Source organism: Colius striatus, chromosome 2, assembly GCF_028858725.1.
Source record: "Colius striatus isolate bColStr4 chromosome 2, bColStr4.1.hap1, whole genome shotgun sequence".
Lineage (NCBI taxonomy): Eukaryota > Metazoa > Chordata > Aves > Coliiformes > Coliidae > Colius > Colius striatus.
Window position 1 is genome coordinate 57,076,552 of NC_084760.1, and position 16,664 is coordinate 57,093,215.

General features: G+C 38.6%; 1 protein-coding gene across 5 annotated transcripts in view; it reads left to right on the plus strand.

The window, feature by feature from the left end:
* NCOA7 (nuclear receptor coactivator 7) overlaps positions 1–16,664 on the plus strand; it is a 96,275-nt gene that overhangs the window by 44,284 nt on the left and 35,327 nt on the right. For all 5 annotated transcript variants that reach the window (XM_061990622.1, XM_061990619.1, XM_061990624.1 and 2 more), the window contains exon 3: positions 7,343–7,596. In XM_061990622.1, the coding sequence (XP_061846606.1) occupies positions 7,343–7,596 (254 nt within the window). The remainder of the gene's footprint in view (positions 1–7,342; positions 7,597–16,664) is intronic.

Consider the following 16,664-nt stretch of genomic DNA (forward strand, 5'->3'; position numbering starts at 1 on the left):
CTTCTGCAGGGGGGTTGGACTAGGTGATCTCTAAAGGTCCCTTCCAACCCCTATCGTTCGATGATTCTATCTGTCACACTTGATGTAGTTTTTCTTTATGTTAAAGTGGAACTTTTTGTGTTTCAGCTTTTTTTTATTACCCCTAGTCCTATCACTGGACACTACAGAAAAAAGTATTGCCCCATCCTCTTTACAAACACCTTTCAAATACTTGTAAGCACTAATGAGGTCCCTCCTCAGTTTGCTCTTCTTCAGGCTGAACAGTCTCAGATCCCACAGCGTTTCCTTCTAAGAAAGGTGCTTTGGTCCCCTGATCATGTTGGTGACCCTGTGCCTGATTCTCTGTAGAAAATTAGATGGTCTTTAAAGGTCCCTTCCAACCCAAATTACTCTATGATTTCTATATTAAGGGAGTGGTGTTTTGAGGAGCAGGCACTGAGTGTGAGAGAGCAGCTGGAGCCCAGCAGTGGCTGGAGGTCAGGGCTGTTCCCCCTGGCCAGTAAGAGAGTCTTGAAGAGCTGCTTTGAGAAGAATTCATTGCATGTGTAGGAGTGGTTTGGGGTCATTAATCAACACCATAGTAGGAGAAAGTATCTGGCATTTGTTAGCAGAGAAAAGGAGAAGCAGGATGGCAGTGTGGCAAGAGTCAGTCTGGTATTTGTGACAGATCTGCTGTGCAGATTTAACTGAACAAGCCTTTTCAGTGAACTTTAGGCAAAGTTAAGGAGTCATCCAAAGGGAGAGATTTCTTCATTTTGCCTTCTGCCTAAAGCTGTTCTTTGAGAGCCTGCAGTAACTGATGTTGCAAGAGAAGGAATTAAATAGCTATCTAAATCAAACAAACCAGCTTTCCAAAATCCTTTCCTTATGGAAAAGATTTTATTAAATTGTTGTCATGGCAATGGAGTACTGAATACATCATAACCTCATTTACTAAGTAAACAGAAAGGATAATTTTTGCCTTTGAAAACAGAAAGTTTGTTAAATTATGTGGGAACTCTGCATTCTTAAATTGAAGAAAACAAACATTTTCTGACAGCTCAAAACTCTCTGGAGTTCTACCCTTGGAAATTATGATTGGTTCCCCCTTCCCCTGAACAGAAGAGAGCTCAGGTGGGATATGTAAAATACTGATATAAATCAGAAGACTAGGGGGAAAATGAATATATTTTCATTTAATCTAAGAACTTTTTTCTATCAGGAGATACAGTGCCTTTAAAATTCCAGAATAACTTTACTATGAGTCCTTCCCGCCATGCTACAGATGATAAATCAGAAGTAGAGTGCCTTGTTTTTTAAGATAATGGCAGTATCAGGAAGAAAATGACATACTCTGATTGTCAGTATAGTTCTTTAATCTTTTGGACCATGCCAGCTTGCTTTCTTGAGCGTTGCCGATGACTGACCATGTGTGAAACCTGATGCTGGCATTTGTTGTAAATTAGTAACAGGAATTGCAATAAAAGTGGAATTTTCCAGCTTTGGCCTGCATTACTAGTATCAGAGGTCTCTAGTTGCTGTGCATTCTTTGGAATGACCAGAGCATGGACACTTTTCAGTATCTGCAGCTGTGTTGTTGTCCCTGATAACTGTTTCAGAGTTTCTTTTTTTTTAATTATTATTTTTCCCCCCTGCAGTTAATTGTTTAAAAATCTAATAATAAAAAAAACCATGTACCATCTGTTATTTTTACCCTAACAGGCAATCTTGTTCTGATAGTAAATGAACTTGCAGATTTCGAAAACGTGATGCATAGCAGCCTGAAATGGCTGGTGTTTCATGGAGCAGACTCTCTTGCAGGGTGAATGATGTTTAGTTTTAGGAAGATTTTTCACTGAAGACGGACAGTTTTGTATTCATTTCTGTTGTGAAGTGAAAGTAGCTGTGTTGAGGAAGTTGGGAGTGAAGCAGTACGGTCTGGCAAGCAGTGTGGCTTCCTTTGGCTTGGCAAGCAGTAATGATTTGTTTTTCCTGAGATGGCTTCTTCATCAGCCTGAACCTGGGTCAGTTGTGCTAACACCGAGCTGGCTAAAGAGGAGATGGATGGATGACCTGTGGGGGCTGGAATAGAGTAGGTGAATGGGTGCCTAATGAGGATTTTTACTGTAAGATTTCAGTACATAGGGGTGTTTTTATGTAATAAATTTTATTTAGCAGTTCTGGATGGGTGGAGAAAGGCATATAGGGTGCAAAGAAATGAATGTATGTTATATTTACTGCAGAGATTTAGACTTAGATGAAAATGGTTCATTCAGAATGAAGTAATTGGAATGTGTATAATTTTGTATACAAAGTAAATTGATGGGATCAAAAGAGATCAAGGTGTTTGAAGTGGTTTCATTTTTTTTTTATAAGTTCTGTTAATCTTATTGCATATATGCATAAATGGATTAAAAAAGACAGCATTGGTAGAACATGATCTCTTTGTGCTGTGCAGAATGTTAGGCTGATTGTATGCCAGATTTCATTTTAGAGGATGCACATTGTGGAAAATTTCCCAAAAGGAAAACTATGTCAGCTTCAAGATAAAATGAAGAATTCTTCTCCCTTCCTTCTTCTTTCTAAAAAATATTTTTGGAGGGACATTTTTTTTATATGTTGTTTTTTTTTCTAGAATGAGAGTTGTCCATGCTGTATGATTTTTATTAATCTAATACATCATAACAACCATGCCTTATTATTCTAGGAGTTTAGAACATCTTATGATGTGGGCCTAGTGCTCTTTGTGATTGATTATATGTCAAATGAGGTCCTATTCAATTGTTTGTTAGGCATCCCTGATGAACAAGTGTTCACTAAAGCCAGATGAAATTTCTAGAAAAATTATTATCATATTTCTGTTCTTTATTGTCTCAGTGTCAGAGTTGCATAGCTTTACTTCTGATTGCTTATAGTCTTCTAGTGATAGTTGTGCAGATAACATCACCCCCCCCTTTCTCTGATCAGTTTTCTTTTTACAGTAACCACCTGCCATTTTAGTGTAATGGGAAATTCAGACCGTTTTATTCTAAAAATGCAGATTTATTTGCCTTTCATAGTCAGTTGGATAGACTTGAGTCTGGAAGATGTAGTAGGCCATTTCTTGAAATGTTTCCTGTAAGTCACTGGCCAAGCTATTAAGCAGCCAGTGGCAAATTGAGCACTGCTAACCTTTTATTTTTACCTGCCTACTCTTGAGTTTATGTCCATTTCTGATAATTAGTCTTTATGAAATGGTATGAGAATGGTCTTTGTGTTGCAGAAAGTTTCTACTTCCTGTTGTTTTTTTAGGGTAGATACCTGAAAGATATCTGCAGCCAGCTCATAGTACCCATTAAAACCAATTCCTCTGATTCTCATGGGACTCGGTGGAAAAGTCCCTGTGCCATCTGCTGTGCACAGTAACAGACTGAACACTTTTACTGGGAAACTCTGTATTTCGACAGACTTAGGAAATGGCTTATCAGCTGTTGCTCAGAAAACAATTTTGAGGAGGTATAAAAAGAGTGTCTCTATAAATTCAGAAGAAGTGTTTTGCCTGTCAGAACCAATTAGCTTTAAAAACATTATCTGGCATCTAAAGGAAATTACAGATGTGTAAGACTCTTCAGAAACCAGAATGTTTTTGTAGAGACGCTGTTTCTTTCTCATGCCCTTCCTTTTTCTCTCTTCATCTTCCTTCTCCCAGCAACTTTCCTAGTGAAATACAACATACCTGTTGACTCTGATGCTGAAAAACATTTTCTGCAGTAACAACTTATCCATTCATTAGAAAAGATGTGGGGTTTTTTTGTCTGAAAAAGTAGTTTAATTGCAAAACCTGACACTAGTCAAACCGAGGGGTTTCATTTATGTATTTATTTGTTTGACTTTCAGCTCCCTTTTGCTCTCATAATTATTAGGACAAGACTGAATAATAGTTTTGTTCAGAGAAATCCTCTTTAAAACTGAACAAAACCATTCAAAGTCTTCCAACGTATTAAAAAAAGGTAAATAATTTGACAAATGGTGTTCTGAAGTCTGTCTTCCACTTTTCTGTGAAGGGTGGGAAATATCTGGGAGCTGAGGGAAGAGCGGATGAGACCTTCAGCCTCCAGCTTCTTCAGGAGGTGATGAGTTTGAAATCTAGTGGGTAAAGGGCAGGAGGCTTGTGTGAGTGCCCAGTCTGCCTTGCTGAGATGCAAAGGTCAGTGTTGAGAGACAAGTGAGTGGAGGCTGAAAGGGGTGCCGCCACAGGAAGGAGTTTTAAGATGCAGTAAACCTTCCAGCTGTGCTCTTCACAGCCCAATGTTCACAGTCCCTTCCAACCCCTACCATTCTATGATTCCTGCTGAACCGTGCCAGTGTGTGTCAATAATGAATCGACCTGTGTGTGTACAGGACTTTGCATTTGCTTTATTAAGAAGGTGCACGTAACATCAAAAAAAACAGAGTAAATATGAGGCTGCTGTTGTAGTTCTAAATGCTGTTGAAGGCTTGTTTGGTTCCTTGGGATATTATAGTTGAGGTTTTTCAAGAGTGAGTGAAATGGAAGGTTTGAGTTAATTTTGACCAAGCTTTAAGAGACCTCTAAAAGCAGCATCCTCTGAGCAGAGTTCATAAGCCTAGGCAGAGTTGCAGTAACTCTGAGTAACTCATCCTGTGTTGAGTGCCACAGATACTTTGTCCTCATCCAACATTTTTTCTAGTTTCAGGGTTGCTGCTTTGAGAGTTGGATGGTCATTGCCTTGAAGTGAAGCGGTGGGCAAGAGGAGTACAGTTGGCACTGTCTGAAAAATCTGATGCTTGCCATAAAGACAGTGTAGAAGTTATGGCGTGCCCAGATTCTTGATCACTGTTACTTGAAAAGTGCCTGTGTCACTCCCCATTCACAGCAGCAGAGCTCCCTTTATGTGATGAGCTCTCAGTGAGCTTGACTGTGTGGGAATTGGAGAGGAGTAAACACTATGGAAAGAAGCATCAGTGAGCTGCAGTCAGTTCAGATTCTATCACTAATGGACCAGTTTTGTTTTAGTTCTTTAAGAATAAAGTTGCCTAGGGCAACTTTGAAAACTAGTTCAAATGAGTACGTTTTAAGGAAGGTACTAATGGAAGCTGTTGGTATCATCATGAGGACTGTTGACCTCTAGAGGAGTTTTTGTCTTTCTTTGTTTTTCTCCTCCCAAAAAGGATTCTGTGTTTCCATTAGTGACTTTTTAAAATTGTTTTGAGATACTACATTTATTCTACAGAAACCTCACATAACAGAGTTTGTGATCAAAACAAATGAACAGGGATTCTGAGAACAGAAGTTTCTGATGCCACGTGAGTAGAAATGAGGTTGCCAGCAGGTGCTTGCCAGTTCTTGCCTACTGAAGCAGATATTTGACTACCCTGTGATATGTGCATGTACAGAAAGGTCATTGAGTCACTAGAGTGAAAAGTCAGGTTTACAAGTCTGGAATAAGGTACAACGATGCCATATTGATATTTAAAATGGATATGGCATTTCAGAGAGCTGCTTTGCAAATATTTCTACCAGGGTTAAATACAGACGTTGTGTATACAATGTGACTGTTACATTTTTCAGTTGCTACAGCAGCCTTTGATCAAGATTATGGCTTATTAGTAAAAAATAAGCTTCCTTTGTGTATGCAAATTATCATTAGTCTAAACAAAACACTTCAAATGTTACACAGTTATATCCATTTTTATCTTTTACAAATGCCTGTAGGTCATTTTCATATGTAGTCAGGACCTGATCTGTAAAGTTTCACACACGTTAAATCTCTTTTGCTGTGCAAAGCATGAGCTGCTACTGGTCTTACAAATCAGTGGGTTTGAATGAATGGGTGACCACAGCATCCTCACTGAGTTACCTACAGAATATGAATCTCCTGCTATTGTATTTTGGGAAGTGTTTAAGAACTATATATACATACATACATACATGATAAACACAGCTTTTGTAAAACATTCTTTTGAAATGTTTCATTGGAAAGTGTTGGTTATGTATGGTCTGAGAAACTGACCCATCTCAGAGGTCTCAAGCTGGATATTCTAAACTTGGGAACTGATTTTAATGTTTTATGAAAAAAAGAAAAGTATCAGTATCCTGAAATGTCTTACTATAATTCTCAAATGCTCTGTATTTATGTTGTAGCCTGAAAAAAATATGTTGGCAGCATATAGATATAAAATGCAGAATGAAGAATTTCTAAAATTCCTGCATTGTATTAATAACTTTCTGTATTAAGTTATCCCTTCCGTAAACTACTGCTTTGAGATCATGTAACCTTTTCCCATTCACGATGACTCATTGATTGACTGTATTTTCTATGCATAATTCTTCCTGTACACCTAACAAAATTTTATCAACAAGATTGATATACTACTCTCTCCCTTAGGTACATTGTAGCTAAGAAGTTAATGTACTGGAGAGAAGGACCATTAGATAGATTAGTTTTACATTTTATGGAGTATGTGTCAGTGATTCTTATTTGAGAACTATTTCAGTGACACTGACTCTGAGCCCATAAAGTTAGCTTTTGCTCTCACTAAGCAAAGTCATTGCTGAAGATGGTGATTTAGCAGAAAATCCTGTTTTAGGATTCCTGAAGCATCTTTTTCACTTGAGTTGTACTTTAAGGAGTCTTCTGAAAAGAAAATATGCTTGTTGCTATAGTGATAAGTTGGAAGATTTGTAGGCAGCTTTTAAAGATTTCTCTCAGAAGAGCTATAGCAGCTGAAAGATGTTCCCACACAAGCAGTTTACAGTCACATCAGTGGCATTGTGTAAGGAGCTGCTGTGTAACACTTGGGAGTACCAGGTGTGGGTTGTGTGAAAACAGCTGTGGAGTAGCATGGGTGACTGCTGGGAGATAACCTTGAACAAAATGGAAAGAAATAACAAGTTTATATGAAAACAAGTAGCTTTATAAAGCAGGAGTAGTTGACTGTGAAATCATGTTAGCTATTGCATTATAATACATTGTGGTCTGAGGTTTTATTTTATCCCAAGCTTCATCTTGAAAACATGATTCAGTATCTTGTTTCTACATTTGGATGTATAGTGGTTTAAAACAAAACAACTTTTTGATGGTTTTTGTTTCTTTTTTCCCTGTTCCTCCTCCTCAGTAAACAACAGTAAAAACTTTATTACCTTTTGTTTTATACTTGAGAAAATACCCTTGAGACAATGTGATTGAAGAGTATGCTTCAGGGTGATCTTAATTACTAAGTTACTGATCCAAAGTATGTGTTTTTTACTGAGTTGAAAGGAATTCTGATATTAAATTAACTTTTAAAAAATCATTAGCAAATGAGTTACTTTGTCTGAAGAAGCTGGCTACATCTTAATGTTGTGGGTTTTTATTTTGTCTAGTTTGAAAAAGAAAAGGCAAGCCAAACAAAACACTGAAACTGTCTCTACCAATTCCCCTGGATCTCCTGATTCGAAAACACCTTCTGAGAAAGATGATGAAAGTAAAGTTATTTTGGAGCAAATCAGTTCCTCTGAAGACAATTGTAAGTTTACTGGAGAAAAGGAAACTGCTCCAGACAAAGAAAAGAAAAAGAAAAAATACAATCAATTGAAAGACATCAGACGCACAGAACTTAAGCGATACTATACCACTGGTGAGTTATATAAATACTGTAGTATTTGGAAATATGTTTGTTTTGATAGCTTGTTAATATACTTTTCTCATATTCTGTAGACCTTCCTTAAAAGAATAATTGATTTTGTTTTTATGGTAAGAATATGCAAACAAAATTATGTAGTCCTGAGTATCATCTGCTTTTAACTTAAAACTTGCAGTTCTCATGAATACATACTTCTTGTTTCTCAGTTCTAAAATTCAGTGTTGTTATAGGTAACAGTTTAGTTTATTTTTGTATTTTATTTATTTTTAAGATTTCTCTTCAGTGTTTTATGACATTGAGGCGTTTTTTTGTTGTTATGGGATTATCTATTTTGTAAATTGATGTATACTATTTAAGACTTCAGACTTGTCTAAAGTGTGAACAGGTAAGTAAATGAACTACATATTTTTAAACAGTATGTCAAAGAGCTTATGTGGTAGGAAGCTTGTTTTTCATCACCTCCCCTCAACTGTATCAATATCTCAGTTGATTGTGAATACCTTTTTTAGAGTTATTCTTAAAAGTAATTCAGGAAAAAAAAAGTTTGTGCGTAAATATGTGAGATGAGTCATATACACATTTATTTGCAGTTCTGGGTTGGAATTTGTTAGATAATTGAAGTAATTTTAGATATAAACTGAACATGAGCCAGCAATGTGCTCTTGTGGCCAAGAGGGCCGATGGCGTTCTGGGTTGCATCAAGATGAGTGTGGCCAACAGGTCGGAGGAGATTCTCTGCCCTAGTGAAGCCTCATCTGGAGTCCTGAATCCAGCTCAGGGCTCCTCAGCTCAAGAAAGACAGAGAACTTCTGGAGCGAGTCCAATACCGGGCCACCAAGGTGATCAGGGAACTGGAGCATCTTCTTTATGAGGAAAGGCTGTGGGATCTGGAGCTGTTCAGTTTAGATAAGATGAGCCTGAGAGGAGATCTCATTAATATTTACAAATATATAAATGGTGGCTGTCAGGAGGTTGGGAATCACTTTTTCCTATTTTATCTAGTGACAGGACAAGGGGTAATGAGATTAAGCTGGAACACAAAAAGTTCCATTTAAACATAAGGAAAAATTATTTCACTGTGAGAGTGATGGAGCTCTGGCACAGGCTGCCCAGAGAGGTTATGGAGTCTCCTTCTGTGGAGGTCTTCAAGACCTACCTGGACGCGTTCCTGTGTGACCTGATCTAGGTGGACCTATTTCGGTATAGGGGTTGGATGAGGTGATCTCTAAAGATCCCTTCCAACCCTACCATTCTGTGATTCTTTGAAGTCCTTCCGGATCTCCTGTTTCTATTTTGTAGGAATGAACTCTTAGATTAAGAGAGCTCTGGTTCCATCTCATAAGGGATCCTTTTTTAAAGAGAAGGAAGAAAATAGAAAATTGTGTCTACTTGCAAAGCAGACTTCTTTCCTGCTAACAGCATGTGTGTGAATATCTGACTTGTAAGAGGAGTCCTCTTTAGAAGAGAGAAACGAGTCTGCAACTGATGCGTGCAGACTAGTCCACATCTGAAGAGCGTGTTCTATGATGTAACGTAAACCTTACCATAAAGAAGATAAACGTTGGAATACTAGTAGTTCCTGTCAAGCTGAAGAGTTTACAGTGAATTATTGATTGGTCCACAATTTTTGGCAGGTTTGAATATGGTGAGATCACTAATTTGGAAACAAAAGGAAAATTTGCTTATGTCTGCAGATCTGATTAGACTGTTATTGAACTAAAATCTGTACAAGGAAAACTACAGAATTATTCATGAATGAACCTGCAAATTCCTTCTGTTTTGTTAGTATGCTAATTTAAAAAACAGAGAACAGCCAGAAATCCCACACCAAAATACAAACTGTTGTATTCCTAGTAAAATGTTTCTGCTAATATCAGTGATTTATTGCTGGTTTGTAGCTGGAGGAAGCTGGGGGTTCGTGGGGTACATTGATTTTGTTTCTCTAATTGTTTCAGTAGTTTTGTGAGAAGTGCTGTGACAGTTGGCACTTGTGATCTCAAGGTGCCAGAAAAGGGGGATGGTGGCTTTGTTCTCTCTCACTGAAGCATGTGTCAGAGGTGGCAAGGGAGAATGTAAAGCTCTCCAAGTTCTTTTTGGCTTGTGATTCAGCAGTTGATACGAACTCAGGTTTTACTAATGTTTGTTTTGTAAGCATTCCCGTGTTTTGTGTGCACTGGCATCTTTGTGGGATTGATTTGAAATGCTACTGGCTATTGTACAGGTGTGCAAAGCCTCTGATTCTGCAGAAATACAAAGTTTCTGTTGAGAAATACGATAATTTAATGCTGCTGTTGTGCTGAGTACAGACTCCACTGACAAAATCCATAGAAAGATAAACTCTTTTGTTGTTTTAATGCCCACTTTTGGTTGTTCCTAAATAAATACTTTTACTCAACTGGAACATTAAAATTGTGGAAGTGAAAGTAGAAAAGGAAATGGAAAACATTTGACTATGAAGTGAATAGCTTCATGTTCCCTATGCAACTTTCAAAATGAAGTAATTCCAGTGGAATCACTAGTTGCCACACTATGACTGCATGCCTTAGACATGCCTTCATCCACTGCAGCTATAGCTGTCAGTGGTTGTCTGCCTAGCTGTTTGTTACTGCTGCTCTCCTGAAAGCTGCTGCCTTTGCTAACATCCAGAGCAATTTCCAAGAGCCCTCCCTACACCTGTACCAGCTTGTAAGAACTGTACTTGTTTAAGTAGTTGGCCTTCACCCACATGCAGCAGAGGACAAAACCATCTGCCTTGCTGAGCTGAATTCAGCCAGAAGGTGTGTATTCAGCACTTCCCTGCTGGAAGATGTGTTAGCTGCAGTAACTATTGAAAGTCTGTAAAGACTTCATTATTTAGTGGTTGATGAAACTCACTAAGAGGGATTATCCATGCATATATAGTTGTTTTCATTATTTAACACTATGAATGAGTATACTCCAACTTTTTTTTGTTTTTTTTCCATGAGACTTTTTCTCCTCAGAGAGGTCTCTGAGAAGTTCATGTTTTTGGGAAGCTCTGACTAAAATAGTCTCTCTTACGTATGGTTAATGATTTTTCTATGTGTGTTTGCATCGAGGGTTCGGAGGTTTTGTTTGATGGTTGTTTGTTTCTGATTACCCAGCTTAGATTTCATGTTTAAAACTTTAAGAAAATCTGATGCAGGAATACTAATTGTTCTTCTAAATGCTCTCTGTACTTTGCCAGAATGCTTAGTTTTCCTAGTCAAAAGAAAAACGCATTAAATGTAGTAACAGGCTTGCATATTCTCATTTGTGTTGTTAGAGTATATATACGTTATTTTGTGTCTTAATGGAGATCTTGTCATAAGATGCTATGAGCCTAAAAGGGTCATGCCTGTCAGTCTAACAGAATGAAAGCTTTTGTACTCTGAATAATTTCCCTTTCATATTTTACAGGACTATAAATCCTTCTTTCTTTATTGTTCTAAGAGATTGGAAAGTAACATCACATCTCACTATAATTTGTTCCTTGCACACCATATCCCTTCATTAGAAGTTTATGAATGCATTTATGAACTTGTAAACACTGACAGTTGACACCCTTATTCTTTCACTATGAATGTTGTCATTCACTTTAATAGATTCACGCAAGGGCTGATACTCCCATCAGAATGATTTTGTTAACTCAATAAGTTCCTTTTCTCTGGTGGAAAGACTGTAATGCAGTTTCTGAAAGCTTTGGAGAACTGAAGGTGGTGGTGCTCCCTGCCAGACTTTGTAGGAAAGAGAGTGGCTAAATACTTCAGTTATTGGAAGAAGATGAGAGCACTGTGATGGATCAAGGAGCTCCTGGGCTAGTATCCAACTGCGGTGTTGCGTTACAGCCTGCAGCCGGCGGGTGGCATTGCCGGGCCAAGGAGGTGGAGGTGCGACTCAGACATCCTCTAGAAAGGGATCCCCCGGCATCCCTCTCCCCAGCCAAGATTTTTTGGTACAGTATATCTGCTAGCACTGTATTGGCACTGTTAGAAATAATCTACCAGTATGATGGTATTGATCACTTGAGGCAGTGCTTGAATGGCTGAACAGATCCTGCTGACAGGAGGTTTCTCCAATGTAGTCTCATGTTTTCCTTTCCTTTTAGCACTTATGTTGCTCTTCAGTGGCTCTGAAATTCTGGAATAATTTGTGTCATTTAGTTTCCAAATCTCACCCTGTAAGACATTACTTTGCAGATATGGCCCTTGTTTTCTTTCCTTAAAACAACAGAGGTGCCCGTATTACTTCTTGTTCTGAAGACCAACAAAAATAACACTCCTTTCTCCTTATTTTTGCCTCATCTTTTGGCTTCTTGCGGTAATTGGCTTCTGAACTTTGTCTTACCATTTCTGCTGTTGTTGCTGCAGTAATCTACTTTCAGAATTGTAAGGATGATTTCTAGCACAAAGCAATGGTTGCGTAGGTACCTTGGCCACTGTATTCAGTGCCCAGAATACTCTCCTTGGGATAACCTAGTTGACCTACTTCTGTGGCTTGACTGCTTGGGTCAGGCACAGTTTGTGTGGGAAGCCTATTCTTTTTAGTTTAAGATGTGCAGTTTACGTTTGTAGGATTTTTATCTCTTTAAGACAGAAATATTCATAAATTGAGTACAAAAAAGAACATGAGATTTGCAATATGGTTTCAAATGCACTTCTTTTGGTCTCCAAGCAGAGGGAGTGAATCTCAGAGAGTCTATGTAACTCAAGCTTTGTTTCTTAAAGGCAGGCTTTTAATTGATCTTCTTCAACAACTTCTCAGGTTGTGCTTGAAATACGTTGTTGGAAGTTAACCCACATACTCTGAAAAGCAGAACTCCTTTCACTTGCATTTAAATACTACTACCAAGTTTATCTGATCTCTTTTATTTTGTAACACTCCCAGCTTTCAACACAGATGTTTCCTCTTGCCTCCTCCAGTCTGTTGTGTCTGTGATGGGACTAATCAGGTTGCACTTGAGATCACTACTGTGTATAAACTTGAATTATGCTTTTCTGTCACTCCTTAGGATCTGTGTGGTGAAGTACTGGCAGTCAGCAACACATCAGATGCTGTTGCCATCTCTGTCCGTGAAAATAACGTCACATATCTTTAGAGTCCTTGTGATATTCATCCACGGTTTTAGCCTGTGAGCTTGTAGTCACCCAGTATTAGACAAGGCAGTACAGCCTTGTGATTTGAAGTGTGTTTTTGATCAACTTACATGACACAACTTCCCAGACCAGCTGCTGCCTGTTCAAGCAGCAAAATGGATGAACAGTTTTCTAAAATGAGCATGTCATCTTTTGTGATGCCTAAGTATTCCTTCCCTCAGCCCTGCTGTGTTGACAGGTTGATTTTCATCACTCTATAGTGTCTTTGGGTGAGTCTCTGAGGTAGAGGAATAGTCAGGGTAGTACTTCTGTGGTATATGTATTTAGGTACTGAAATGTAACAGACCTCACAGGTAGTGCTATCTGTCAGAGCACAGAAAGACCAGTAGACAGCTTCTTGTCCACCCATCTCCAAAGTGCTCCTGAGCCTACTTAGACCTAAAGTGAGTGAAAGTTCACTGAACCTTCTTTTTCTGCGTCTCCTCATCTCTTGAAATAATCACTAATCTTTTTTACCTCCACTTTCATATAAAACCTGGAACTATCTCTGATTGTCACCATATCCCTCCCAGGGTGTGCTTTCATAAACAGTTTAATCTAAGATATCCATGCTGCTGCTAAAATAGAATGTCCTTCCCATTCTTCTCCTGAGCCCAGCTGGATGGTCCCAGTCTGGACCTTCAGCTATCACCAGCACAGAGTCAGGAGATGCTTTCCCTAGACTGGCATCTAGTGACCTCAGCTAGTACAGGGCTAGTAGCAGTAACATGTGAAGGAAGAAGGTCAGTGGAGTTACCCCTTTCAGTAACAGCTTTGTTGTAGGTTGGTTGAAGCTGCTTGTGGAGCTGTGCCCAATCCTATACTGCTCCAGAGGGACAAATGTATCTCTTCTCGAGGGAACTGTACAGTCATGTGCATTAAGCTTTTGTCACTATCAAGAAATTAGATATGTGAAAGTTTTTATGTTCAGGCATTGCCTAGTCAGAAAAGTGTAGCTGGTGTTTTTTTCTAAAGGAAAAACCCCTAAACCCGACCCAGATTATGTGCAGTTTAAATTGTATGTTGGGGATTTTTGGTGTTTCCTAATGGAAGTCTTTGCTTTTTCTCATTCTCACTATTTTGTTTCTTAACCCGAACGAACCTCATCCAGCAGAGGCCCAAGAAAGGCAAGTGTGAAAGCTTCCTTTCCTTTAGCTGAATTTTCTTCAGAAACTGAAAGCAGCATTTAGAATTTGCATAGGAATTGGGTTTCTGACCACAAAGATACCAAGTGCCCAAAAAGCTCATCTGGGCAAGTGGCAGAAAATGAGAACAGCCTTCTCTGTCTGATTGAAGGACACTTGTGGCTTTCTTCTTTCGGTTCCCAATAATGCATCATGTTTCTGTAGTGCTTTCAAAGACTGACATACTTAAGCTGTGCTGTGTGGTTTGATCCAGTTTGAGTTGTTAACATATTGAGTATACATCTACAGGAGACCAACTTAAGACAGAAAAACTTAGACATGCAGTGAATAATGAGGGGAAACGTGATCCAAGAAAGCACTTACCAAATAGTTTATTACTGCCTTAATCAAACTAAAAATGTAGTTTCCCCCCCCACCTTGATTTTAAAGAAATACTCTTTTTTCTATTTTTTCATGCAATTTGCCTCGCTATTTTTTGGATGTAGACTTGTCTTTTAAGTTCATGGTCACTGTTGTGATGTGGCAAGACAGCTAAGAGCCACCTGGCTGATAAATCTGGCAAAGTGCAACATTAATTTTGTCCTGTGGCTCCACTTGGCTTTATCAGTGCACCCAAAGCAGCCTTACTTCCTACACAAATACATAAGGAGAGGAGGGTATTTTAGACTGTCTAATACAGGGGTCTTGGGATAGACTGAATTATCTTGAACTAGAAACTGAAGACAGACAAAGATAGACAATAGATGGTGTGAACAGCTTCTAATCTTGAGTTGTGTTTATTTTATATGAGTAAAGCTGAAGTCTGGATGGGGAGGAGGTTTCTTGATGCTGGGTCTGGATTATCTTATGCAAGTTGGTATTTCTGTGGAAGGCTGACTTTACACTTTGTTAGTGGGGAGGTAGACCATATTTTTGGCAAACAATCAGGAGGATATAGTAATGCAGCTTTGGAGTACTTGCTGAGTACATTGGATTATGTACACAGTGAGCTGTTATCAGCCCATGCTGAAGTTTCTATTGCTGCATCTTTGCTTTGGCTGTTATTTGCACTTCTTAGATGGAAGATAGCATATGCACCTGCACGTTGTATTATTACCTCCCTGGTAGCTGTAGACTTCATGGATGGTAGCTATTTAATCTGCCCTTAGGTAGTAGACATCCATTGCTTACAGGTCATGTTTTATGTGGCTGACACATGTGGTTTATAAACTTTTGCTCTGAAGGAGGATAAAGCACTTAGCTGAAGATGTTGTATTTGGCAGCTGCAACAATCTCAAGTGGTGTCAATATGAAGTAGGACTTTGGCCTGTCTTGTAGATAGCTTGGATGAGTAACATGCACCCAAGTCCATCTTACATAGGCTATTGGAGGTTGGTGAAATAGCAGTGGGGAGACAGTTATTAGTAGTAAATTGGAACTAGGTCAGGAAGAGTCAATTTTAATGATATTATGAAGTAGCCATGCATAGTGTGTGGGAACAAGCTTCTGTCACAGAAATGATTATCACTTCATATTGTTAGACATTTCAGTATTTCACTGCGACTATCCAGGGCCACCACTTTAATATTAAGCGCATTTAGATCATGTATGCAAAATATGGGAGGGCACTTGCAAATGTTTTCCCATCTAAAGTTTTCTGTTCATTTCCTTTTAAATGTCACACTTGTGCAGTAAGATGTTCTTTTCTTTCACCAGTGCTTTGTCTATGTGCAGGAGTGTGCAGAAGGACACCTGGCTGTGGAATGCAAGGCTTAAATTACCACACATATCTTTGTATCCAGATATCATCAGTAGGAACTAAGGACAACCTTCAGAAAAAGAATTGCAATAACATATATCAGACTTAGGACTGATACTGAAGAGAGAAAATTGTCTTTTTTTAATTGTCTTTATCTAAAGGAAAGAATAGAGTTAGGATCAGGATGTACCACACAACTGCTTCAGCTGTGATGGATCTGATTTTTTTTTTTTTTCCCCCAGACACTCCTACCCTTCTCATTCCCATCCCCTCAGTCTCCTCCTGCTCATTCCCTCCCTTCCCTCTCTCACTCTCCATGCTGACACCAAGCTTGATTAAATGCTGCTGTGCCCTAGGAGGATTAGGCAGGTTGGGGTGTGGTGAATGCTTCCCCCTAACAAATTAGCACAGGCATTTATCTAAACACAAGGTACAATGAGACAATTCACTAGACCAACAAACTAAAATAACCAGTTATCTCTTTTTTTTTTTTAATCAGTTGAGTAGTCTCTCTAGGGGATCAGATGCTATTTGGAGTCCAAGGTAGAAAGTGATGTGAGGAGATATCAGCTTGTCTACTATTAATTTTGCTTACAAAGCTATACCTGAGTCTGCCCTGGAGAATTCATTGTCACTGTCACTGGTGAATAACATAAGATTGAAGGAATCCAGAGCACAAAAGACATACACTTCTTTGTAGTCTAACTTTATAAATCTTTTGGAATTTTGATCCTGGAAATCTTTGTATAATTGTACTGCATTACATGAAGAATTTTTTTCTGCCTCAAGTAAGCTATGGTTAAAAGTAAGCTACTGAACTGTTCTTAATAGACTGCTGCATCTTCACTGAAGTAAATTCATTAGCTGTGTGAGTTTTGTTTCTATTGCATCCCCTGAACCCAAATGATTATTGAGGTGTGAGTCTTTCATTTTCCTTCAGGTATTTGCATATGGGGGAGTTTGGTCCATCCTGTAAATGCTTTCCTCTACATAAGAAGTATTCACTGCTTTTGAGCTCAAGATGTTGAACATTTACTTTTAGTGTGC